General features: G+C 46.1%; 1 protein-coding gene across 3 annotated transcripts in view; it reads right to left on the bottom strand.

Moving 5' to 3' along the window:
* Positions 1–25,429, bottom strand: part of LOC138580194 (C-type lectin domain family 2 member B-like) — a 128,101-nt gene extending 102,672 nt beyond the window's left edge. The window contains exon 1 of one of the 3 annotated variants that reach the window (XM_069650533.1): positions 24,831–25,429. In XM_069650533.1, coding sequence (XP_069506634.1) covers positions 24,831–24,951 — 121 coding nt within the window. In that variant the 5' untranslated portion in view covers positions 24,952–25,429. The remainder of the gene's footprint in view (positions 1–24,830) is intronic. The other 2 variants (XM_069650536.1, XM_069650535.1) reach the window with 2 other exon arrangements.
* Positions 25,430–26,989: the final 1,560 nt, after the last annotated feature.

The following is a 26,989-nucleotide window of genomic DNA, read 5'->3' as shown; positions in this document are numbered from 1 at the left end:
GGCATCCAGAGTTATTATTCCCACCACTTCAGAGGTTCGAAGGACCTTTGCAGGTCTTCTGAGATTAAGCAAAGAGGAGGGCTCTATCGGGACAACAGCGGACTCAGGGTGCCAACCTTCTTCAGCACGTCTCAGGATAGTCCTTTGAGCTGCTCGGGGATTTGGAGTAAAGTGCTCTATAAATGCGAAAAGACCTTTGGAGACTAGCCACAGTCATGAGCCAACAGAGGTAAACACAGTATTGCGGGTGCACTAAATTGAAAGGCCCCAAATAGAAATCCCTTTCACCTGAAAAGCCGCATTTAAACACTGCCACCGAAAATGGCCCTGCTTTGCTTTCCCTGTCACATGAGTGGCAAGCATTGGAACACTATAAGCAAAAAGGCCCTGTAGACGCTTTTATTTTCATCTGAATGACAAGAAGTTCTACACTGCAACCAAAAACGGCCTTGCTTTACTTTCATTTCACCTGAATGACAAGGATTTCAACACTACAACCAAAAACGGCTTTTGTTTTCCCTTTTGCATGAACAGCAGCCCATTAAACACTGCAAACGAAAAACGGCCTGGCTTTTTCTTTTGTTCACGTCAACTTAAAGAACCATGTGGAAGGGGATCTACCCCTCATCATCAATGGGCCAACAGCAAATGCAAACTTACTCAAAAAAGAGAAATTAAAGAATCCTGTGACCTGCAAGACATGATTTTAAACATTAGAAGCAAAAAGCCTGCACATGTGTGAAAAGAAAATGGCTTTAAAAAGCCACAGTGAAAAGATAGCACTGCTCACACACCAAATGTCAAGGAAATAGGATGTGGTGGGTTGACCAAAGTGAATGCATATTATGTTACAACCCACAAAACTCCAGTCACCTTTGAAAAGACACTTAGTACAGGGAACCCCAGTTCTGGCATGAAGGCAGTAACTCATGATGACAAAGCCCCACTTGCCAAAGAATATCACACATATCCTATAACCATCCCGTAATAAAATGTGATGTTGCTGAGGGTGAATAATTCCCTGCTTTGCCAGACATGAAGACAGGAGCTCAGAGAGTTCAAAGGAAGCCAAGTGTGGCAGGAACATGACCAGGAGGTGTGAGCCCTTCCTGCCCCCACCTCAAAGAGCAAACTGCAAAGGGACTAATAAAAGGCAGATGGTTGTGGGGGGTGAACTGGCCCTCCCACAAGGGGGACCGACACTCCCAATTTACATTAAAAGACTGATTTCATTTTAGGCATTTTTTGCAGCAATCAGAATAAGAATCAATTTAGTTTTATGCTATTTTTTCCATGTAATTTCCAGGCGGTTTTAAAGAGACTAATTGCATTTCCCTAGGACTTTTCTGACTGAAATTTCTGGCTGATCGGAACTTGTGACAATTATGGGATTTGATGAAAAGGTGGAAATTGAAATTCGGAACATTGTTGATCATTTGCAGATTCATAACCTTTGTACATTTTATGAAAAGGACACAAATTTGCCAAATGGCCAAGCTACATCGTACGGATTTGGCGATCGGCTTACATAATTCCCCATGACCAGCTAAAACTGCATATCTGTTTCATATGCTGGTGGCTAGTATAAGTATGAAGTTATGATACATAACTTGTTTTTGCCAAAAGGATGATCTGAGACTTAAGCAGGGTAATAAAGGGGAAAGACAGATGGTGCTCCAAAATCCCTGATCCAATCAGGACTGGGGGCTTAGAGACAGAGAGAAACTGTCCATTCATGGCGGCAGGGATAATTACAGGGTACTCCCCCCCCCCCTAGATTGTAAAGTTAGTGATGTCATTTGTGCTATATAAGGGGGGGCTGTACTAGGTCAGGGGACAGAGACAGACACACCAAAATCCGGGGAGACAGGAGAAGGAGGACAGAGAGAAGGCTGCTGAACCTTACCATCTTTGAGAGTGCAGTGACCAGACCCCTTGCCCTAGCTGTCTACAGTGTCCTGAGTTCCAGCTGGCTGTCCTGAATCCTAAACCAAGGATTGCTTTGTAAGTAGCATATAACCCCAGCCCTAAATTGCATAAGCCCTTCATTTTTGTAGCATTGCATCCAATATTTCCCCCATTGAAACCCCCAAATTGCCAGTGTAAATCAGTCACCTTCCCATAGAAGAATCTATTGTTAGCCAGTGTATGTTAGCATCTTTCCTTTAAAAAAAACTCTCAGTTGTAGTTTTTTTTTTTTTTAATCAATTAATTTCCCCATTGAAACTCATGGTTCAAGATTGGTGGAATTCAAAATCAACCATCTTGTCTCTGTTGTTGTATTTAATTATTATAGTCATTAAAGAGTTGCCTCAAAAGATGTATTTGTTTGTTTATACCGCGCCAGAACCCAAAGGTATCCGGGCACCAGACATAAACACAAGAGACTAAAAGCATACATGCCACAGGACAACACTTAACATATTTGTTTCAGTCAAATAGTAGGCAGGGATTAGTCCATCTGTCATTTATCGAAATAGAAGTGTCTTGACATTCTACTCTAAATGGTCTCAAGCCTGATGGACAGCGGAAGATTATTCCATGTGGTGGCTGCTATGGTGTGAGAGGCTTTGCCTAGTCCATTTGTTTTCTTGTACATGGTGGTGTGTAGCTGGCCCTGTGCTTGGGAACTAGTTTTTAGTCTCCTTGTAACTGAAAACCTAATTTGTCAGTGTATTGTTTGCATTACCAAACAAATTCCCATTTGCATCTGTCTTATTAAACCCAGACCGTTATTCCATTGTGAGCAATCCCTTTTGCCTAGAAGTCTACCTGTTATGTGCCTCTGTCCTTGTCATTGAAAACCAACTTTCCTATTTTAAACTAAACCTCTTCCCTGCAATGCCTGTCATTGAAAACCCAGTATAAACAAATTTCCATTTGCCACTGTATTTTTTCCATTTGCATTTGCTTTGTACCAAAACCGATTTTCCTACTTTTTTTCTATTGTTGCCCTGGTGTGCTGATTAGTAGTCTCTAAACTTTCTCAAATCTCCTAAAGTGCAGTGATCCGAATTTCCTTTCATTCTGTCCCCGAGCAGTTATGAATAATAATCAAAATCCCATTCTGCCATTTTGCTACAAAAACAAGTTTTCACTTTCTTTCCTAGCTTCCCATCTTGTGGTGGTAGGCTTTACTGTTACGCTCACCTGGTATCCACAGGGACGCCCTTATGCCCTGGTTGCCAGATTCACCCTGGACATTCCCAATTCTGGACGATGCCTTCAGTGGCGGTCGGGCCTTGTTATGGTGTCTGGCGTGCTCTCCGTCCTGCCTTCTGTGCAGGGGTGCGTAGTCTTCTGTGGGTTGAAGCGACCGAGTTAACTTCACTGGTGCTAAAGTGTCTTTAAGGAGGTAAGTCTGGTTATAGCAGTCTTTAAATGTCCTTGCTTTCCTTTCTTGCTAATAATGTCTTTCCTTGTTTGTTTTCCCTTTAGGTGCACGTAGGTTCGATGGGTGCGCTACTTGGATCAGGCTCCTGCCAGGATGATGGACGCAGGAGCGTATGATGGATGGTAGGTTTAAGCGCGTGGTGCGGCGCGGTAATGTCTTTTCTTGCTACCCTGTATTCTTTATTCCTTTTCAGGTCGCAATGGTCTTTCTGAGTGTGTGAAGATTTCCGGAGCGAAACCAGCCAAGAATTGCCCAGTCAGGTGAGGATTTTGTGATTACTGCCGTGAGTAACCTGTTTAACGTTGTCCTTCTTTCTCTCTCCCTTCAGGTGCTTCGTTCCGGTGCGAGCGTGGTGTCCTGATGATGCTGCCAACTGGATGGAAGACCGCGAGCAGCAGGAATCAATGGATGGAAAGTTGCAGGTAAGCAGAGACTGCTAATGATGTTCTTTTGTCTCCTCTGCAGGTCAGCTATTCAAGGATCGCCGGGTGCTGGTCTCTGAACACGATGAGCGTCATGCTGCTGGTTGCAGAATAACACGAAGCACGTTCTGTAGCTTGGGTGCAGTTAATATAGCCCTCTGTAAAGTAGTCCAGGTAAAGTAGTCCAGGCTACCACACCCTAAAACACTGCACTGCACAGTCTGGTTCCTAGGAACTAGAATGTATGGGTGCCTCCATGTTGGCTGCAGGCCTTCACAGGAAAAGAAGTCCCTTCAAGGTTAAATCCCAATCCAAACATGAGCCTGGCACCAAAGGCGCCAGGACTGACTCCAGGAGAGTCTGTGATGGTAATGCAAGGCCCCTGGGGTCCCAAATGAACCCTGAGTCCTGACCCTACCTGGCATGTGACCATGCCAGTGGGGTTCTGGGTCACTAAGGTGATTCTCCTGCCTGGTCCAGGTTTGTCTGGAAATGTTTGATGAAATGTTCTAATTAAACGTGGGGCATGAATGTTCTCACTGGGTTCCCAAGATCTATCTTGAGGGCCGTAACCCTTCCAATCGACTAGATAGCATAGTTTGGATCTGGTATATTTGGAATCCAGGATTTCTGTCACTTTGAATTCGGGTTCTCCATCGATCATTATAGGTTCAGGTGGTGGTTTAATTTGTGTACCGGGGTTGTACTGGTTTTAGCAATGAGACGTGGAATACTAGGTGAATTCGCATGTTGGATGGTAATGCTAGTTTAACTGCTGCTGGGTTGATGGTGGCTTGAACAGTATAAGGTCCCAAATAGCGAGGGCAAAATGTCTGGGTTCCTTTTAGAGGTATGTACTTTGCGGCTAGCCAAACTCTGTCTCCTACCTGATAGTCAGGGGCCTTTTTCCGATGTTAGTCAGCAAACCTTTTTTGCTTATTTTTGGCTTGAATTAACTGTTCTGTTGCCTTTTTAAAGGCTTGAGTGATGTTTGCATGAAGAGTCTTTACAGCTGGCATTTCTAGACTGGGAGGGCTGTCTAGTTCGGAAGTGCGTGGATGTCTGCCGTAGAGGGTGCAGAAAGGAGTCTGACCAGTACTGGAATGCAATGAATTGTTATAAGCATATTCGGCTATCCATAAGAGGTCTCTCCAGGTTCCTTCGACTTGGTGCAGGATGCATCGTAGGTATTGTTCGAGAGTCTGGTTGGTCCTCTCTGTTTGACCATCCTTTTGGGGTGATGGCTGGTGGATAGCCGGGCATCGATGTGAGCCATGGCGCAGCACTTTTTCCACAAGTTAGATACGAATTGGCAGCCTCGATCAGAGGACTGAAGGGAATCCATGCAGTTTGATAATGTTTTCCAAAAACACCTTTGCTAGATGGAATGCATCCGGAAGGCCTTTGAAAGGGATAAAATGTGCCATTAAAGAAAATAAGTCCACTACTACTAAAATGGTATTGAATCCTTGGCTGGGAGGTAAATCGGTAATGAAGTCGAGAGAAAGTGTGTGCCATGGTGCCGGAGATATTTCTAATGGTTGCAGGAGGCCAGCTGGTTTTTGCTTCAATGACTTGTTTTGTGCACACATCCCACATGACTGAACGTATTGGATGACGTCTTGACGCCAAGTGGGCCAGCAATAATTTCATTTCACTTTGGCTAGGGTTTTGGCAATTCCGGGATGACCTCCATCAAAGAATCGTGATAGTCCGAAATCATTTGTTGTTGTAGTTCGGTTTTAAGCACGTGCAGGCGTTCATCAAAATATGGCAATTGATTTTTAACGGTGTATTGTTTTCCTTTGGTATGGCATTCCAGTAACTCGTTCGGGGTTATTTCACGTTGGTTCACGTTTCTAAGCTCAGTTTGTGTTAAAGCTGTGGTGAGGCCTAAAAGCTTGTCCTCAGGTATAATGGCCACTGGATCTGGGGTTGCATATTCTTTTTCCTCGATGCCCATTTCTTACGCCTGGTGATTAAGTGATTACGTAGTCATACTCGGCAAAGAAAAGGGCCCATCGTAATTGCTGCGAGGATTGTGCTTTTGCTGTTTTTAAATATTGTAAGTTCTGATGGTCTGTAATTACAGTGACCATATGCCTGCCCCCCAAGAGATAATGTCGCCATGCCTTGAAGGCGGATTTTATAGCAAGCAGTTCCTTATCGGTGATGGCATAATTGAGTTCAGGAGGTGTGAATTTTCGCGACCAGAAGGCCACGGGGTGCAATCGGACAGTTTCAGGGTCTTTCTGAAAAAGAACCACCCCCATAGCCATGCTGGAAGCATCTGTTTCCACAATGTAAGGGAGATCCGGATGAGGGTGTTGTAAAATCGGGGCTGAGATGAACCTTTCCTTAAGTTCTTGGAAGGCCTTTTCGGCGTCTTCTGTCCACATGAGTTTATTATTGTTTTTTCACAGAAGTAACGTGATTAGATGCACAATCTGAGAGAAGTCTGGAATGAAGCGACGGTAAAAGTTTGCAAAGCCCCGCATGCTCTGGACTCCTTTTAACGAGGTCGAAGAGGGCCATTTAAGAATAGCATCCACCTTGTGTGCATCCATTCGAATGCCTTTCGGAGTAAGAATGAAACCAAGAAATTCTACTTCGGTTATGTGGAAAAAACATTTTTTAAGTTTTGCGTATAGTCGATGTTGGCGCAGTTTGGCAAGGACAGCACGGACGTGCTTGACATGGTCTTCTTTTGAGGTTGAATACACTAGGATGTCGTCTATGTAGACCAGGGCACAAACATCGATCAACTCCCTTAGGACGTCGTTCATAAAATATTGGAACGCCGCCGACACATTGCAAAGCCCGAACGGCATTACCTGGTACAACCCATATTTAGTACGAAAGGCCATTTTCCATTCATCTCCTTTTTTAACTCGGACTAGGTGGTACGCTCCTCTGAGGTCTAACTTAGTATAAAACTGGGCATCTTTGACTTGATCCAGCATCTCGGGAATAAGGGGTAGGGGGTAACGGTTTTTCACTGTGATCTGGTTTAGGGCGCGATAGTCAATACAGGTTCTCAAGTCCCCTTCCTTTTTTGGTACGAAGAATAGGGGACTGGCTGCCGGTGATTTGGATGGGCGAATGAGCCCATTTGCCAAGTACTGGTCCAGATAGGACTTTAGATGCTGGTTTTCTGGTTCTGTGAGCGCATAGATTCTGCCACAAGGGATCTGTGCACCAGGTATGAGGTCAATCTGACCGTCATAGGACCTATGCAGTGGTAGTGTATTAGCTTGTTCCTTCTGGAACACATCCTGGAAGTCTTGATATTCTTCAGGGAGAGTACTGGTTGCGCCAAGTGTAGATATACCAATTCAAGGACTCGTAGGAACTTTGAAACTGGACTTGTTTCTTGGAAATAACAGGTGGAAGCGCATCACGAGGAAAAGTCAATTTTCTTGCACGCCAATCTATCCGAGGGTTATGAGCAACTAACCATGGCATCCCTAATATTAGCTGAAACTGAGGCGCCTTGATGAGATCAAAGAAAATTGATTCCCGGTGTCCATCCTGGTACAGCAGGGTTGTTCCTGCTGTACATTGGGTTACTGGTCCGGAAGCAATTTCAGTCCCATCCACTGTGGTTACCTTTTCTGTGTTCGGCTTAAAATTTAAGGGAAGCCCCATCCGTGCGGCCAGGTCTTGATCAATATAATTCCCAACTGCTCCGCTGTCTATGTAAGCTTCAACGGAATGCATCCTTGAAGGTTGTTGGTGATTGGTTAGGATTACTGGTATTGCAAAATGTGAGGTCGTGGCTCATTCTTCTCACTCGACAAACTGACCTCTACTTTTGTCGAGCTAGGCAGTTTTCCGACTCCATACTCTCATCCTTTTCTGTAGCTCCCACAATTCTCTTGGGGGGTTTTATTGGACAGTTCTTTAGGAAATGCCCCGATTGTCCGCAGTACAAACATAACTGCTGTTGCCTTCTCTTGTGTCGTTCAGCTTTTGTTAACGGTGGTCGTATTCCCCCAATTTGCATTGGCTCTTTGGTATTCTCTGGCGTGCGCAAAGTAGCAATCTTGGTTCGTAGATACACAGTCCGTGTGTCTGATCTGGGCCGATCTGCTTTCCGATCTTGTAGTCGATGATCTAATTGCACCACCAGATTGATAAATTCACTACAGTCTCTAGGTGGATCAACTACCTGAGCCAAGACGTCCTTTAATCCCCCTCTTAGGTCTCGGTGAAACAATGTGGTTCTCTTGTCTTCAGGCCACCTGGTTTCGGCCACTAACCTATTGAAGGTTGCTATGTATGTTAGTAAATCCTGATTCCCCTGCCGGAGTGATAAGAGTTCATTGTCTACAGCTTGTTCATGGGTGTGTTGAGCAAAGAGCTTTTCCATTTCTCTTTGAAAGCCCCCAAAGTCACATAGTAATGGATCATCGTAGCTCACAAGCGGCACTGACCAATCTGATGCACTACCGCTTAGATAAGACAATATAAATGCTACTCGTGCCTGATCGTTAGGGTCTGCAGAGGAAGTGAAGGCGACATTGATTCATAAATGCAGCATACTTCCTTGGATCACCTGAAAACCTTTCTGGCGGTGCTAACGGTATTGTTCCGGGTAAGGTGATTTGCACTGGAGCGGCAGACGACGTGGTTGCCTGTGCCGGTGGATTTGTCCAGGGTAATGGAGCTTGTCCAGCCTGTGATTGTAGTAATTGCCTACTCATTTCTTCGGTGCGATCCTTGGTGACGACAAGGTTCCTTTGCAGGGTATTAGTCTCTTGCCTAGCTGAATGCACTTCAGTGCATAATTGTCCTATTAACTGAGCCAGTTGGTCCATTTCTGAAGTCTCCATGGCGCCCTTGTGGATAATGTTATGAGGCTTCGTGTTCTGTTATGCTCACCTGGTATCCACGGGGACGCCCTTATGCCCTGGTTGCCGGATTCACCCTGGACGTTCCCAATTCTGGACGATGCCTTCAGTGGCAGTCGGGCCTTGTTATGATGTCTGGCGTGCTCTCCATCCTGCCTTCTGTGAAGGGGCGCGTAGTCTTCTGCGGGTTGAAGCGACTGAGTTAACTTCACTGGTGCTAACCCTTTCAAGTGTCTTTAAAGAGGTAAGTCTGGTTATAGCAGTCTTTAAATGTCCTTGCTTTCCTTTCTTGCTAATAATGTCTTTTCTTGTTTGGTTTCCCCTTAGGTGCACAGAGGTTCGATGGGTGTGCTACTTGGATCAGGCTCCTGCCAGGATGATGGACGCAGGAGCGTATGATGGATGGTAGGTTTAAGCGCGAGGTGCGGCGCGGTAATGTCTTTTCTTGCTAACCTGTATTCTTTATTCCTTTTCAGGTTTTCTGTGCGTGTGAAGATTTCCAGAGTGAAACCAGCCAAGAATTGCCCAGCCAGTTGAGGATTTTGTGATTACTGCCGTGAATGCCGTGAGCAACCTGTTTAACGTTGTCCTTCTTTCTCTCTCCCTCCAGGTGCTTCGCTCCGGTGCGAGCGTGGTGTCCTGATTATGCTGCCAACTGGATGGAAGACCGCGAGCAGCAGGAATCGACGGATGGAAAGTTGCAGGTAAGCAGAGACTGCTAATGATGTTCTTTTGTCTCCTCTGCAGGTCCGCTATTCAAGGATCGCCGGGTGCTGGTCTCTGAACACGATGAGCATCATGCTGCTGGCTGCAGAATAACACGGAGCACGTTCTGTAGCTTGGGTGCGGTTTATATAGCCCTCTGTAAAGTAGTCCAGGTAAAGTAGTCCAGGCTACCACACCCTAAAACACTGCACCGCACAGTCTGGTTTCTAGGAACTAGACTGTATGGGTGCCTCCATGTTGGCTGCAGGCCTTCACAGGAAAAGTAGTCCCTTCAAGGTTAAGTCCCAATCTGAAAATGAGCCTGGCGCCATTGGCGCCAGGACTGACTCCAAGAGAGTCTATGATGATAATGCATGGCCCTTGGGCTCCCAAATGAACCCTGAGTCCTGGCCCTACCTGGCATGTGACCATGCCAGTGGGGTTCTAGTTCACGGGTCGTGACAATTACCCCAAAATCTGATTTTATCTCTCTAGTCCGTCTCCTTGCCACAGCCTTCCATTCAAAGGAATCAAGTTTAGCTGATGTTTGGGGATGAGTTTTGCAGGGGGGAGTGCTAAACTGTTGGTGCCATTGATTTGTAAAAATTGTTCTTTTTCTGTTTTGCCATTAAATAACTGTGTAAATTGTAATGGCACATCTTAATCTAATTGTTCTGTATTGGTTATTGCATTGGTGTTGCCACTGTATATTGATTATTTTCCCTTTTCATTACATAATAAATTAATAAATATCTTATTGATACGCACCGGCCTGGTTCCTAGTACATTGTGATACGGGTTGTTTTGGAAGTTGGATGCGAGACGGGTTGGAGGCCTACTCAAAAAGAATCTGTAATATATTAAAAACAAACAGCGTTTTATAGTGCGCCACATCCATTGTAGGGGAAGGAGTTCACTAGCTAGCGTGTGCCATGTTATAAACCATGACAAAGTGGGGGCTCATCCGGGATTGAGATAAGAGTTTTCAACTGTGACAGTGCAACACAACAGACTAACCCAATGAAGGTAGTGTTACTTTTAGTGGCTAGAAAGCTGGGTTGCATTGTAAAGGCACCATCCAAAAACATGTACCCCAGGTATAAGGGCTGTGTCTCATAACAAAATATTGTAACCATAAACTAGGCAAGAGCAGGGTGGAGATTTTGCCCTTGCATAGATAACCCACCAGCAGTAGAACACATTTCATAATGAGCACCGTGGAAATTAATATGACTAGACAGCACCTCCTATCCAAATTGTTCATTAGAGAGGAATGGGCAGAACAAAAACACAAAGCATGGAAAACTAGAATGATGCAAGAGGTGACGCCTATATATATGGATGTGTGGCAGGACATTGGCCTTTTACATCAAGCCCTGACTGACTTCTATATGACGCAGAACGTCAAAGATGAGCAAATTAAAATGTCCCAACTCACTGCATACATGTACTTCCACATGATAGTTTGATAGTTATGGAAGAAGGGTACCAGGAGAGTGTAACCTATGTGCAAAATCAGTCTGAGTTTTAAATCAAACACAGAGTGAGTTAAGGCGGGTAGAGGAGAAAATGCGAGAGAGACAAAATTCTGAGTTAGAATTAGGAAATACCATTCAGCAGCCAAAGGATGAGTTGGCAGTACAGCAACAATCCAATTCAGAGCGAGAATCCCATTAAATTTGCACTAAAAGAAGAGTGCCAAGAAAGGGTTGATTCCCTGAAAGAGAGTCAACTCAAATTGAACCAACAAGTGACATACAATAGAATCTGTTTAGAGGACATGGGCGTTCTTCAAAAGCAGATTAAGCAACTGGAAGAGGAGAATAGCAAGTTAATTATTAAGGAGGTCCATTCCCAAGAGGAATTTGACAAGGAGCGCCAGAAGTTGACCGCTATGAAACAACAGAGAGATAACCTTAGTGAACAGAATGGCACAATGTATCAGGAAAAAGATGCTCTATGCCAGGAAGTGTGCAGATTAAAAACAGACCTGGAGAAAAGTGAGTCATGTTTTCAGGAACTGACCAACATAAAATTAGAGAATGAAAAATGAATGGAGCACATGAGACAAATGATATGATATTTTGTTTGTATCGCGCTCGTACACAAGTGTTTCAGAGCGTGAATAGAATGTGATCTAGAGCAAGCAAAACAGACCAAAAATGCGCAGTGTGAGGAGATGGGTCTCCTGCAACAGAAGTGGTCTGAGTATTCCCAGGTAATACAAAAAGCACAGAAAGAAAATTAGGCCCTTTGTGATGAGAAAGGGGACTCCAGAGCAAAAAGGTAGCACAAGGGAAGGTTATAGAAGTCAGTCAAACCCTGATAGCAGAGCACAAGGCTCAGGCATTTGCATACTATCAGGAATTAGGGTCTGAGAAAGAAACATTTGAGAAGTTAGAAAAAGAGTGTGCTAGGCTTAATAAGGACATGAGGAACCTTGAACAGTTAGAGAGTGGCAGGGAAACCCCTGATCACAGTGTGATGCCCTCTGTACAAAGGCCCTCAAGCCAATTTACCACCCTATATGCGCAAGGCGCTCCTTAATTCATGCCTACCAGTTCACAAGATCCGGGAACCACGAGGCAGCCAGACTCAATTAGGCCCAGCACGATTTAGCCGGCAGGGCAGCATCCATCAGAAATTGATGGACGTGCATCACTGCTTAGGTTCAAAAATATTTTGGCCATTGTATCTGACCAGGAGGACTCCTATGAAGAGAAGATCAGGGAGTTAGACTGGCAGATGCATCAGCTACAAAGGGACCATCTGGTCTACTTTGCAGATATAAAGGAGTCTGAGCATCCTGAAAACCTCCACCCGTTGAGGGGGGTGGGCAGAGTTTTCAACCAACCCCGAAAGAAGGGAGGAGTCAGATGAGTACTCCGCTGTGCTAAAGAGGGAGTCCAAGGGAAGTGACCCAGAGAGCCCACAATACAACAGATGAGAAGAGACTAGGCCCCATCATTCTGGGAGAGACCCTCAGTCTCCAAGAATCAAGGAGCGCCTAGAGGATAGGGATGGGACCTCAGATAGCAGAAGCTCTAGCTCTGAGTCTGAGGGCGAATGGACAGCGGAAAAAGAAGGCTGACAAACAAAAGAGTACTCTGGTAAAAGACCCCATTAGACAAAGACCCCATTAGACAAATAAAAGTAATTAGAAACTTCAGGACACTTTACCATAAAAATGCCAAATACTCAGGCTGGGAGCATCGGGCCTGTATGACCAGATGATGACGTCATTTGGCATTTAAAATGACCAGAATTCTATGGAGTTTGCCAAATGGCCATTCTCCCCAGAATACTCCAGCTTCTTTGCCGGGCTGGAGGATCAGAATCATTCAAGGTGGTTTACCTACAAGGCGGCCATCTTGAAGCACTTGTCTGTGCACCGAAACCCCCAGGAGGCTTGCAAGGTGGCCTAAAACCTGCAGTGTGGAGAGGATCAGGCTCCGAGAGTAATTTGTCCAAGAATTAAAGCGGGCATTTGCACAAACCACTAGGCGGGTGCACACGAACAGTAGGGAGTTCATCAATACCCATTTCCATGCACGCAGTTGGTTAGGGACTTCCAGGATGAAATGACCCTGGACTGGGTAGTAGAGCAAGCTACCCAGATCTATGAGGTCCAAAAGCCGGTAGAAAATAATAATTCCCCCAAAAATCTCAAACCAACCAACACCCCCACTGCTGCCAATGTGCGGGAGGTGACGATTACCCCCATTTTGGACCTAGAAATGGGGAGGCATAAAAATACACCTCCCGCTAACCAACCAAACCAGAGGCAGGGAAGACCCTCTGACCAGTCTTAAGCAGGTGGTAGCCAGGCAGGGTACCCCACAAATGGGGCATCTGACTCTGCCACCTATATCAGCAAGAGGTACAAGGGGAATAGACCCATCTTGGGGTACGTATGGACTCCCCCGGCTCAGGGGCGGGATCCAATCAGGTGAGTACGGCAACAGAGAACTTCCCTCCAAACTTCCCTCAGATGGCAGTAATCTTCCACCCTCTAGTTTAAGTTTCTTCCCCAGGTACCCCCAAAACCCCAACATTCAGAACAACCCTCCTTATTCTCCGCGCTTTCAGGAGTCTAGAACACCAAATCAGGGAGAAGGGAGATCAAGGATGGAAGGCTACCAGGGAAACCTTCCATATCAAAGTTACTCTGGGAGAAGGGACAGTTACCCATCCCGAGAGCAGCAAAGATTTGACCCAAGACTCCAGTGAGCCAGAGGGTGTCATAACTGGAGCGCCAGGTCCAGAGCTTGACCCAGGACCTGAGTCACGCGTTGAGGGCTCAGAAGAGCAGTAAGTAGGAGAAACCAAGGGACAAAGAAGACCCATTTTGTGGAGGAAGTCAGCGTCCTCCAGTTTGAAGGGGGAGAATCCTTGGAGGATTCGGTGAAGAAAGTCTTCTCTTTCAAGAATGGGGGGATTCCTCCCAAAGAAAAATGGGTCCCAAAAAACCATAACTCAGACAGGGAAGGTATGGGGACTGGCCTTCAACCGCCTATCCCTGAATCCCAGAAATGTCATCCTGAGAACTCACAAATGAATGAGGGACCCTCCCCCCAAACCGGTTTAAGTGACTGTCTCCATGAAAAGGGGGACAGCACAGAATCAAGGGAAAAAGAGGATTCCAAAATCCCACAAATTCTGGATGCCAAATTTTGTTTACGTATTCCCGAACTTCGACACAGAAAATTGATCCCACGTTGTTTGAGTCCAAAATAAAGAAATTAACTGTCCAGCTGGCCCAAAAAACCCATATCCTTTGCCCCTGGAGGAGAAAGAAGGTAGGTTTTATGCCACCGTCCAGGTGCAAGGGCAGTGTGCAATTTCAGCACTGGTGGATACCGGATCCCAAGCCACCCTCCTGTCCAAAAGGGCATTTGAACAACTTAATTCAGGAAGTAAATACCCGCAAATGTTATACTTATCCACAAGTTGAGAACCCAAACTCCATGATAAAAAGGGATGAAAAACCAGCTCAAAGCTTGGCTGATATTCAGAAAAAGGGTGAACAGCTGCTTCTCCCCATTCAGGTAAATGAGAGGGGGGGCTGTTCTCGCCAGCAAAAGGTTATTCAGGAAACTCCCAAAAGATTATTCCCACATTTAAATTGATTGATGAGTGGGAAATGGACCTGGAAACTCCCAATTTCAAGCATCTCCTGTCCATTGGTGATAAAAGCATAGAGCATAATTGTTGGGTCGTGCAAAATGTCCCCTCTGCCTTCTACTTACGCAGGGACATTCTCAATCGATTCGCAATAAATTTGGACCTCATTAATTACAAAGTCTGGTCCCGTCTGGGGGTAACCCTATGGGCTTTGACAATCCTGAAAAGGCAATTCAGTCAGCTCAACTGCTGCTGTATGCAGTTGAAATTCAAACTGGAGAAGAAGTCGCCATTCCAAAACTGACCCGACAATTCCTAATCCCCCTAAAAATTAAGAGAGTCGAGAAACTCCAAAACCCGGGCGCTTATGTACATTTAAATTGTCATCTCCAACAGCAGGGGTTGGGTTTGAACCCAACACCATTAGTTGACTTAGAACACAATACCATTCCCATATTGGTGGATAACAGTGACCCTAGGAGTATCACTCATGGTGCAGACACCTTTATTGGGAAGGCAGTTGTTGTCCAACATTTCTCCATTGACTTAGTGAATGAAATCATGGGAAAGATCCCCATTGACTTAGGGAATTAACCCTTTAAGTGCCATGGGTATTTCCCCCAGTGCCAGGGCCTTTTTTGGTGATTTCGGTATGTGGCCATTCAGTGCCTTGTAACTTTTGTGTTACATGAGATATCTCGGCCAAATTTGGCTACTTTTCTTCCCACATGTAGGCGGTCGTAACGCCACCCAGGAGTCCTAGGTTTCTGTAGGTGGGTGAGAGAAAATAAGCAAAAAGTGTGAAAATGTTGGGTTTTTCAAAGAATTCCAATAAAATGATGTACAAAGCAGCCTGTGGTTTTTTCCTTGTAAGAGCTAGGAACAAATGGTTTGCTGTGCTGAATTCCCCAATTTATTGGCTTTCAAGAACAGGCTGAGTGGAAACGAAAAGAAATTATTTTGATGTGGTTATCAACTGTTGTGAGAGGTAGGCGATTTTGGCCATTTTTGCCAATTGGACATGCATGGACGGAATGGAAGAAAAGGTAGGAAAGCTGAATTGGAGGACAAAAAGTCATATATTTCTGAAAAGTAGACAAAATTGCAGGTTTAGGAAGGGGTGATTTGCGTAGGTCAGGCAACAACTAGGTAGGTGAAAATGCCGTAGATTGGGGGAAAAGCGGGAAAATGACAGAAAAAAAGGTATGTGTTGGACATGGTTGGCTTGGTACGGCAATGGCTTCTATGAATTTTGAGAAAAGCAATGCTCCGCTACATTCCCCCGACTCTTGTAGTTACAAAACAAGCAATACCACAAGCCAAACACTGAGCCATGGTACACACGAGTTTTACGCTCACGGCCTGAACAGACGCACTTAGCATGTGTAAATCGGGAAAAACAATGTGGTGAGGAACGGCAAGCATACATTTTTTGAAAGAGCACAGGCAGACCTTTTCAAGGGTAGGTGACTTGTGCAGGTTACAAAAGTGTATGGTGCCTAAAGCAGCGACTAAATGTAGGTCACATTTGGGAAATGAAAGTGTTGTGTGACAAAGGGCACCAGCAAATGGGTCAAAACGTTATGAAAACCACACAAACACAACAAATGTTATACCTTCCCGTGTTCCCACAGGTGTCCCGATGAAAACGGTACCTCATATGTGTGGGTGCACCTACCTAGGCGCCAAGGGGAAAGCCTAAAACACAAGTAACCCCAAGTCTGTTTTCACACCTGAATTTCACACTCTCTGCAGACGGTCACACCATACTGATATGGGCCTCGGGTGTCCAAGCCACCAAGAAAAACAGGGAACCCCATGCATTTCCGAAAAGAAGACACCGGTGGGAATCCGCAGAGGTATGATTTGCGCAAATCGGCCCAGAATTTATTACCCAGACACCCCCGCAAAGTCCGAAATGTGGGGAAAAAAAAGCTTTTTCCGCACATTTCACTAGGCTCACCCATCGAAACACGCCGCCAACAACACATGGCCTACCGTCCCGCGTTCCCACAGGTGTCCCGATGAAAACGGTCCCTCACATGTGTGGGTGCACCTACCGGGGGCACAAAAGGAAAAGGGTAACCCACAAGCCTTTCGGCACAGCCCATTTTGTTCATGTGGTCATCCTACAGATTTGGGCCTAGGGTGTCGAAGCCAGCAAAGAAAACAGGGAACCCCATGCATTTCCCAAAAGAGGACACCTGTGGGAATCCACAGAGGTCTGCCTTGCGCAAATTGCCCCAGTTATTATTATCCACAATCCCCGACAAAGTGTGATATTTGGTGGGAAAAAAACACAATGTTCACTTTGTCTGGGGTTCTGGGTAATACCTTCTGGGCCGCTTCGCGCAATTCAGACCTCTGTGCATTCCCACGGGTGTCCTCTTTTGGGAAACGCATGGGGTTCCCTGTTTTCCTTGCTGGCTTCGACACCTTAGGCCCAAATCTGTAGGTTGCCCACATGAACAAAATGTGCTGTGGCGAAAGGCTTGGGGTTACCAGCGGGTTACCCTTTTCCTTTTACGCCCTCGGTAGGTGCACCCACACATGTGCGGTACCGTTTTTGTCGGGACACCTGTAGGAACGCGAGAAGGTATGACATCAGTTGTTGGCGACGTGTTTCGGTGAGTGGACAGAGGGAAATTTCTCTGAAATTGACTGGAAATGAAGACAATTCTCAGACATTTTGCTCTGGCCACCCACCGAAACACACCACCAACAACACATGGCCTACCTTCCCGCGTCCCCACACGTGTCCCAATGAAAACAGTACCTCACATGTGTGGGTGCACCTACCAGGGGCGCAAAAGGAAAAGGGTAACCCACTGGTAACCCCAAGCCTTTCGCACAGCCCATTTTGTTCATGTGGGCAACCTACAGATTTGGGCCTAGGGTGTCGAAGCCAGCAAGGAAAAAAGGGAACCCCGTGCATTTCCCAAAAGAGGACTGCTGCAGTGACTACTTGCCAAGTTCGCATCGACAGAGAAGCCCTGCAGAGCTGGTTGAATTTCCTCAGAGTTGCTGCAGGAAACCATAGAGCCAGATAGAGGGACACCAGATTGTGTGCATTGCTTGTAAGCTGGCCTGGAGCTTTTGGAAGATCCTCCTGACTCCCATGAAGCAGGACTGACCAAGCCTGACCCCCCCTCAGTCGATGCGGGACCTCAGAAGTGAGGAAAGTCCACCTTGGCAGCCAGGAATCGCGCTTATTGCTATTTGCTGTACCGCAAGGAACTGAAATGCGAAACAGCCACTGAAAGTAAAGTTTGCCGGTTGCCAGTTTTGACAGTGCCAGTGCAGTGCAGGAGTTCCCCGACGATCTCCCTCTTGTCCCCACGACTGAGGCCCAGGAACAGTGAGATCTGCAGAGCTGCACAGGAACAGAAGTCTTGAGCTGCATCTTTTTCTTCTTTACCAAGGTACTGTAAAACAAGTCTAAGGGAACTTACCACTTGCTGTGGAAGTGCTTGTAACTTCTACAACTCACAAGTCTAATCAGCTTGTGGCCCTACATTTGATTCTTCTTTTTATCAAAGACTCCTAAGAACTTGTGCAAAGACTTTTCCATTTGTTTGCCTGAAGTGCTGCATCCTATACAAAGACTTTTGCCCATTGACTTTGGCTTAGCCTATTGAATTGAATGACTCTTCTATTGCTATCTGAAAGTATTTCCCCTGCTTATGAATATTTGTAATTTCTTGTGTTCTAATAACGTTTGCCTTTTACCAACTTTTTAAGAGTGTTCTGAATGCCAACAGTAAGATATTAATGTCCCCAGCACCCTTGTTACTGAAGTCACCTGTGGGTGTAGGTTGCGTCTGTGAGCCATCCCAAAAGGGTCTTGTCTGATTCAGAAACTCAGAGTGTACAGTATTGAAGTATATTTGTGTGTTACTATTCTATTGCTCCCTTCTGAAGAAGGCTTTATAACTGACTGATAAATAAATTATGAATTGTTTATGCAAGAAATCTTGAGTGCAAGAGTTTATTTGAATACCTGTAACTGTGAATCTTTGTGTAACTCCACTACTGCTCACATTTCCCCTCTTCAGATAGCCTGGCTGCTCAACACTCTACCAAAACTGTGTAGTATAAGCTTATAACAAAGGTTGGGTTGCCTATACCTGTAGTCATAGTTGCTTGTAGTGTTCCCAGAGGGTACTGCATTCAAACTTTGCCTAACAGACACGGCCACAGCCGTCCATCTGGGGTTTCATACTACTTTGGAAATCTTGCGAGAAGTCGCATACTGCCAACACATGGGTCAGGACCTCGACCAATATTTGAAGGGGTGTCTTGTGTGTGCGCAATTTCAGCCAAGTTCACTCACACCGAGCTCCCTTCCAGAAAAGGGGGATGACGCTGCCTTGGTCAGATTTACAGGTAGATTTCATTGGGCCTGTGATTCGCTCCTCTAGCGGAATTAAGTACATGTTAACAGTAATATGCTATTTTACCAAATGGGTGGAATGTCTCCCAGCCCCAAATTGCAGCTGCCGTGATGATCAACCACATCTTCTCACGTTTCGGGCTCCCCCAAATGATTGAGTCGGAGCAAGGAAGTCACTTCACTAGCGATGTCAAAGATGTGGGAGATACTTGGGGTAAACAGAAAACTCCATATTGCCTATCGCCAAGCCTCTAGTGGGGGAGTTGAGAGGTACAATAAAATGATTGTGAGCATTCTTAAGTAGTTTGTGGCAGATTCTGGGCCTAGTTGGGACATCCGACTGCCGCTTGTCCTGATGGCCATCAGGTCTACACCATCTTCTGCGACCAAAATGTCTCCATTTGAGCTAATGACTGGACGAAAAATGGGGCTACCCCAGCATCTGCTCTACAGGACACAAGAGCAGACACTAATAAACATGTCAATGACACATGAAGATATTGAGAATCTGAGAAAACACCTTCAGCATGCTTTTGCGTATGATGAGCGAAATCTGGAAAAATCGGCTGAGAGGATGAAAAGCCACTATGATTTAAAGACCACTAAAAAAAGAATATCAAGTAGGAGACAGGGTCTACTTGTACAATTTTCAGAGGACCAGACCAAGGAGCGGGAATTCCTCCCCTCCTGGCGAAATTGTAGACAAAATCTCACCTGTCACGTATACGATCTGCATCCCCAAAGGAGAACTGTCAGAAGAAAAATGGGTCAGCATCAATCAGTTGAAAAGCTGTCATCCCAGACTAGCTTTGCGACTGATTGATTTGCCCGATGAAAGTCGAGCAGAGGTCCCATCTGAAGAATGAAAAAGGTATAAGGAAAAAGCAGACAGAAAAATTTAGATGCATGTGTATAGCTATATAACAGGGAGTAATTTACTTGGTGTTATTGTATAAATGAAAAAAAGAAAAGTTCTGTATGTGTTACTCACCACGCTGGCCGAGGCCTTGAGGACTGGACTTCCAAGTTGTTGAAGGGCTGATGAAGGACAAAAATCCTGTGGATCTCTAAAGCCGGGTTTTGTCCTGAACCTGGGCCTCCTCAACTTGAGGGAACTCATTTACTATGATACACCCCTCTGCTGGATGGTATGGACAGACAGAGGAATTGAACAAATTAAAGAGCAGGGAACATGCGCAACGCCAAACCACAATGCTGTAGGAAGAAAGAGACAACAGGTTAATCCTGAGAGAAGGATAGGAGACCGCTGTTAATTCTACTTCTTCCCCGACTGTACTTTATGGGCAGGACTGTTATGGCTTGGGATGACGTATGGCCCTATTTAAGAAGAGAACAACTATAATCAATACTTGCTATCAGGAAGGATAGTAGAAAAAGGAAAGGTCAATGCAAAGTCTTAACACAACAGGGGTAGAGGAGTTCCTTGAATCCAAGAAAAGAAAACAACGACAGGACAAAATAACAAACAGGGAGTTAGTAGAGGTAAATTAAAATCGAGCGGCACGAGGGTCGCACTAGGTCCAGGATGGTGCACTATCTGCACAGTGTCCTTAAGAGGATATGAGAGACTGGATGGTTAGTGGTGCAAATAGTCAAATGAGGGAACTGCGTAAGCCCTTGAATGTGCAAAGGAATTATCCCCTACTTGTACATAAGCAAATGGAGGTGCAAGGATAGGCTTACCAGATGTCAGCAGGGTGCGGCAAGAAGTCAAGAAAGCGTTCCGTGTACCAGCAATGTTGTGCATTGAAAGAGAACAATGTGCAATCAAAAGGAAATCCGGGGACAGGCTGAATTCGGCAACATGTAAACCAGTCGATATTCAGAACGTTAGGCAGAGGCAGTCCAAGGACAGTCCGGGTCGAAGTACAAGAGTTTGCGGGGCCAAGACGCACGGCAATAAGGAGTCCGCTCAGAAATCCGTGGTCAATTCGGGAATCAAGAGGTACTGAAAATGAACTGCAGGAATAATGCTACAAACAGAAGAAGCAGCGTTTAGAGAGAGGACGCCGGCTTTAAGCTTTGCTGCGGAGGCAGGCGGGTCCTTCTCAATCCCGTCGCGGAGCTGGTCAGCTGACCAGTCACATGACATAATCTTCGTTTCTGCACAGCGGGTTGAGCCACTGTAGTGTGTCACCATGGCAAGCACCAATGCTGCCAAAGGGGCACGGCCAAGTGCCGAAACTACAGGTAGGAATGCTGTTTAACATGAATGTCTTTAGGGGACTGCTGCCCGCTGCCAGGTGTAACAGCATGATACAAAAAAAGTCATATGAAAATTGCAAGTTGTTATTGTTGTTTGAATTCGTTGTAAATCTTCCAGGAAAAATGTTTTTTGAAAAGTACTGAAACTTTTATCTTCCATTAGAGAACTAACATCCTTTAATTCCAGACTGGAGAGATGAACCTGGAAGGGAAGGAAGAAAGGGGGTGCTGTGCCACACTCTCCAACCCAAAAACGGAAGTGGATACTGTAGTGCGCGCTCCCAAAAGAAGGAAGAAAAGATGGTGCCATGACATACCCCCGACCAAGAGATGGAAGAGGATACTGGAGTGCCCACTCCCTGATGAAGGAAAATTACACCGAAGGAAACCCTACTCTGCCCTACTCTTCCCCAACAAAAAGTCATGGAAGAGCAGGGGGCGTGGGGGATCTGTGGGGAGCATTTAGAGGCCCCAAACAGAAATCCCCTTCACCTGAAAAGCTGCATTTAAACAGTGCCACCAAAAACGGCCCTGCTTTGCTTTCCCTGTCACATGAGTGGCAAGCATTGGAACACTATAAGCAGAAACTGCCCTGCTGTGCTTTTAATTTCATCTGAAATACAAGAATGTCAACACTACAACCAAAAACAGCTTTTGTTTTCCCTTTCACATGAACAGAAGCCCTTTAAACACTGCAAACGGAAAACAGCTTGGCTTTTTCTTTTGTTCACGTCAAATTAAAGAGCCATGTGGAAGGATCAATGGACCAACAGCAAATGCAAACTTACTCAAAAAGGAGAAATTAAAGAAGTCTGTGAACCGGAAAGACAGAATTTTAAACATTAGAAGCAAATAACCTGCACACGTGTGAAAAGAAAAACGACTTTAAAAAGCCAGTTAAAAGATGGAACTGCTCACATAGCAAATGTCAAGAAATAGAATGTGGGGGGTTGACCAAAGTGAATGCATATTATGTCACATCTGTAAATCTGCCTGTTTCTACTCTTCGCCCTCTGAAACTCATCCAGAACAGGACTGCAAGACTTGTCCTTGGTCTCAAGCCCGGGGATCGTATCTATCCAGGACTGAAATCTCTGCATTGGCTCCCAGTGGCTGCAAGGATTAAGTTCAAAACCCTCTGCATTGTCCATAAGGTCTTCTGGGGCCTGGGGCCTCAATACCTTCAACTCTCCCTTCCTAATATCTTCCTTCTCGAGCTCTTCGCTCATCCACCTCCAACTCCTTCCGGGTCAGACGCTTCTCCAAGCAACGAGTTGGTGGTAGATCTCTTTCTTCGGCTGAGGCCTCCCTTGGGAACAGCCTCCCTGCCTTCCTGAAACTTGAGGAGAATCATCTCCGGTTCCGGAAGCACCTCAAAACCTTTCTCTTTCCTTCTGCTTTTTCTCCTCCTCTCCACTGCTGACTTCCTGGCTAATACTGAAACTGCACTGGTTACCTGGCCACCCTCTGATCTCGGGCTCAGGCCCCCTCCCCCGCCAGTCGCACTCCTACACTGCCCTTCTGGCAACCCCCGCACTTGGGGACTGTTTTCTGTATCCCTACAGTCCCATTACCAGCACTTTACACCTGTAGTCTGCATTTGCCACCTGCTGGCTGTTATTTTACTTTGCCCACCTGCTGGCTGTACTTTTACTTTGTTATTTATCTTTTTATCCCATGTACTGCACTGTCCCTCCCCCTCCCCCTCCACACTTTCCTCCTTCCCCTTCCCATGCACTTGCGCGAGCTGAATGACACCTGGCCCAGTAGGATCATTGTCTGTCTTCCCTCTGTACCCCCTCCCTTGCCTCATCGCGCCTTGAAACACTTGTGTATAGGTGCGTTATAAATGCCATGTCATATCATATCACAACCCACAAAACTCCAGTCACATTTGAAAAGACACTTTCTACAGGAAAAACCAGTTCTGGCATGAAGGCAGGAACTCTTGATGACAAAGCCCCACTTGCCACTAAATATCACACATATCATATAACTATTCCGTAAGAAAATGTGATGTTGCTGAGGGTGTCATAATTCCCTGCTCTGCCAGATATGAAGGCAGGAGCTCAGAGAATTCAAAGGAAGCCAAGTCTGGCAGGAACATGGCCAGGAGGTGTGAGCCCTTCCTGCCCCCACCTCAAAGAGCAAACTGCAAAGGGACTAATAAAAATCTCTGGTCACCGGCCGAGCCCGGAGGAAGGCAGATGGTTGTAGGGGATGAAGCGTCCCGTTTTCAATCACTGCCGGATCCATTTGGAGGACTGCGCGGCTTTAAACTGAAGTTATCTGTTACCAAAGAATGTTGGACATCATCCCGTCCTGACAGGGCGTATTTCGAAGGATGTGCAATTTCTAATCCTCAAATTTACCCGACAACTTGGTTGGAAATTTCATTTTCGCTCACTATTATTCGGTTCTACTTTGTAGAGAACCTGCTTTGACCTGGTTCGCATTTATCGCCTAAGACTTACCCTTGGGAAGGCGGGACCAGCTTTTGGTTGAGATAATGGTGAGCCCATGGATTCAGCTTGTATAATCTTTATAGCTGACTGTACTATTGTTTTACAAACACTATATATATCGAAATTTCAAGTGGCGACTATCCTAACGGGAGTGCGCCGTCCTGAAGAAGATGGGCATCAACCGTGAAACAGCTAGATGCTCCGCACCATCAAAACTACCTTTTTCCATCCATGCCAGACCTATTGTCAAACATTGGGTTATGACAGTTTAGTAGTTGACGTACGGCACCCCTTTATTAGTCTTTGAAGAAATCACCACTGTTTTGATTGTATATTTGTGATTTTTTTTAAACTTGTTCTGTAATTTCGCTAATGCATCTGCAGCTTCTGACCCCCACTTGGGTGATCCCCTTCACCCTTTTGGTGTCCAGATAGCTCGTTAGCATTATGTCAGTTTTGAATGGATTGACAGTTTTGATTTTACACAAGCACTTTACATGTCTATGCACTTTACTATTATAAACAATACGTTCATATTAAATATGAGCTCACAATAAGGTTTAATATGTACGTTTTAACAAATAATGAAATTTAAATAAATTAATCATATTTTTCCATAGATTTTTGTTTGGTTGATCTGTAATTTCGAATCGGTGGGCCCTTACCCTGGTTCTGTGCCGGTCCCCTGTACAATTTGTTTTCTCATTCCGTTGACATAATTTGTGTCCTTATTATATGGATGAAGCGGCCCTCCCACAAGGGCGACCGACCGTGGCAAGTCTAGTGTGGACGTTCTTGCATTAGTACAGCTTTCTCTTAAAGACTTCGGCTACTTTGTCCCTCCAGCAAACGTACATCTCAGTCCCAATCAGTGTGTTTTGATCGATATTATGAACAATCTTCTGTGGGACAACATTACGCTTAAAGGGAACGTATGAACCTCTCATGGTGCGATGCAAGTGCAATAAACAGAAAGTTTCATAAACAGGCGCCTTGAAGCAGAGTACGCGCCACGAGACACTCTTGTGCACAGCGCGACGCTAAATAGATCATCAAACGTACTGCTTCGTGTTGTGGGTGTGTTTCTAGGTCACACGGGCTCTTATCGACGATTACGCAATAGACTACAGCTCTGCTTTTCACAGTATTGCCCTGGGTGGGATGAAAGGGTGGGGTGGGATGAAAGGGTGGGGTGGGTTGGGTGGGTGTCTGAGAGGTGCAGGGGGAGCTCAAGCCTCTGATACTTACGTCTTGATTGGTCCATGCCTCCCTCTTCCACTCTGGGCAGCAGCCCCTCGTCAGAGCCCGTGTCCCCGTGCTCCAGTGGCGCCCCCTGGCGGAGAGTTGCGGGCTTGCCTCTGTCGTCCATTAATAACTTCTCTCCCTCCTCAGTCCCTCTGGGCTGCACTGGGGCCAGGAGCAGTGCAGGGGCAGGTGCCGAGTGCAGGGAAAGCCTCTGAGCTGCACTCGAGCCCGGAGGAGTGCAGGGACAGGGGTCCCCTCTGGGCTGCACTCGAACGCGGAGCAGTGCAGGGAACCCCTCTGAGCTGCATTCGAGCCCGGAGGAGTGCAGGGACAGGGGTCCCCTCTCGGCTGCACTCGAGCCCGGAGCAGTGCAGGTGCAGGAAACCCCTCTGGCCTGCACGCGAGCCCGGAACAGTGCAGGGAGACCCCTCGGCTGCACTCGAGCCGGAGCAGTGCAGGTACAGGGGGTTCCTGCACTCCAGCCCACAGCGGTGCAGGGGACCCCTCTCGAGTGCAGTCGAGCCCGCAGCAGTGAAGGCGGTCGTTGCTACCTTTCTTTCACTTCGGAAAAGCAGCGGTTTACATGCCGAGCGCCGCCAATCGGAGCACTGGTTGCTATTTCACCAGCATCAGCTTGCGCCTATTCCGGGAAACGACGGAGCGGCGAGAAAACGAAACCTTCGGACGGGACCCTCTGGGGAAAACCCGGAGACTCCACGCTCTTCCCCGGAGACGCGGAGAAGAGCGTAAATAATCGGAGTCTCCGGGAAAAACTTGGAGGTTAGGCGGGTATACAATAACTACAATAGCCTACAATAACGGAGTGGGGCGGGGAGAAATCCCCCTTCCCAAATGCTTTAGATACTGTGTTGAAATTAAGTATTTAAGAGCACGTTTAAAAAAAAATGGCGTGAAAAGCCATACACTTTACAATTGGTTCTCTAAGGAAGCTCTTGAAAACATCCAATTGAATGCCATAGTACAGAGGTGGATTTTACCAAATGTTCCTGACGCTGCGACCACACTCTATGCCGGTCATGCAAACAATTTACAATGCACACTGCTGGCATAGATTGATTGTAATTTGTGGCAGTAGTGCATACATGTAATTTACAAGCAGCTACGACCCGAACAATGTGTGCCTGTAATGGTCACTTGCATACATGCCGACTTTCCAAAGTGGATTAGGGGTCACTCATGCCTTGCTCACACTCGCATGGCCTGCACCCCAAAAATGTGCATAATTTGCATAGTTCCGCCACCTCACTGTGGTATGCTGATGGCGCCAGACAATATGCTGTGAACCCAGAGAATGCAAAACTTTGCACCAAAAATTGAGGTCTGCGAATAAAAATGGCCTCAGCGTATATTGCCAACAGTGGAATTTGCAGAAGCGCATTTGGCTTTCATAATATTACTTACTGAAAAACTTCAAATGGAAAAATGGACAACATCTTGGTGAACGCACATGGTGTGCATTGTTTCGGAGCAGATCAGGAACGTCATTTAGGGGTCGCAACTGCAACCCCTGAAGTCTCCCTTGCTACCCCTGTGGTTTCACTTGCCAACCCTAAAAGAAAAAAAAGACACTTTTTTTTTAACTTTGGGACTCCTGGGCTGTGGCCAGCAGTATGTGGCTCTTTGTTTCTGGAGTGGCTGGTTTTCTGGTAGCTAAAGCTGGTAAGATAGCTCAGTGGGTAGAGGGCTTGCTGCTGCAATGTGTATGTGATCTGCAGGTTCGACTCCCGGAAAGAGCAACTCAGCCTTTCTTCCTGCTGAGGTTGTTAAATGAGTACCAACGCAGGTTGGGTGATATTGTATGTATTTTTGTCCTATATGAAGCGCTTAAACATAAGTGCTACATAATAACACGTCATTGTCATTTGGTCTTGGACGTCTGCATGCATTGACAGTAATATGGTCCTAAACGCCCTTAACAATACATATGGTAGTCCATTCTTGTATGCAATGTAGATCACTTTAAAGCAGAGGTCTTCAATCTGTGGGGGTGCGCCCCCCCCCCCCGTGGGGGGGCGCGGCCGCATCCCAGGGGGGGCGCCAGAGCCCAGCATGAAATGTAAAAAAATAAAAAAAATGTTTGTTTTTTTTATTTTTTAGATTGGAGGAAATGGGAAGGGGCAGCTCACATGGTCTCAGACTGG

The sequence above is a fragment of the Ambystoma mexicanum genome, chromosome 3p (assembly GCF_040938575.1).
Source record: "Ambystoma mexicanum isolate Mex_15411 chromosome 3p, UKY_AmexF1_1, whole genome shotgun sequence".
Taxonomy (NCBI): domain Eukaryota; kingdom Metazoa; phylum Chordata; class Amphibia; order Caudata; family Ambystomatidae; genus Ambystoma; species Ambystoma mexicanum.
The sequence above is the reverse complement of the archived record's forward strand: the minus strand, read 5'-3'. Positions and strand labels throughout refer to the sequence as shown.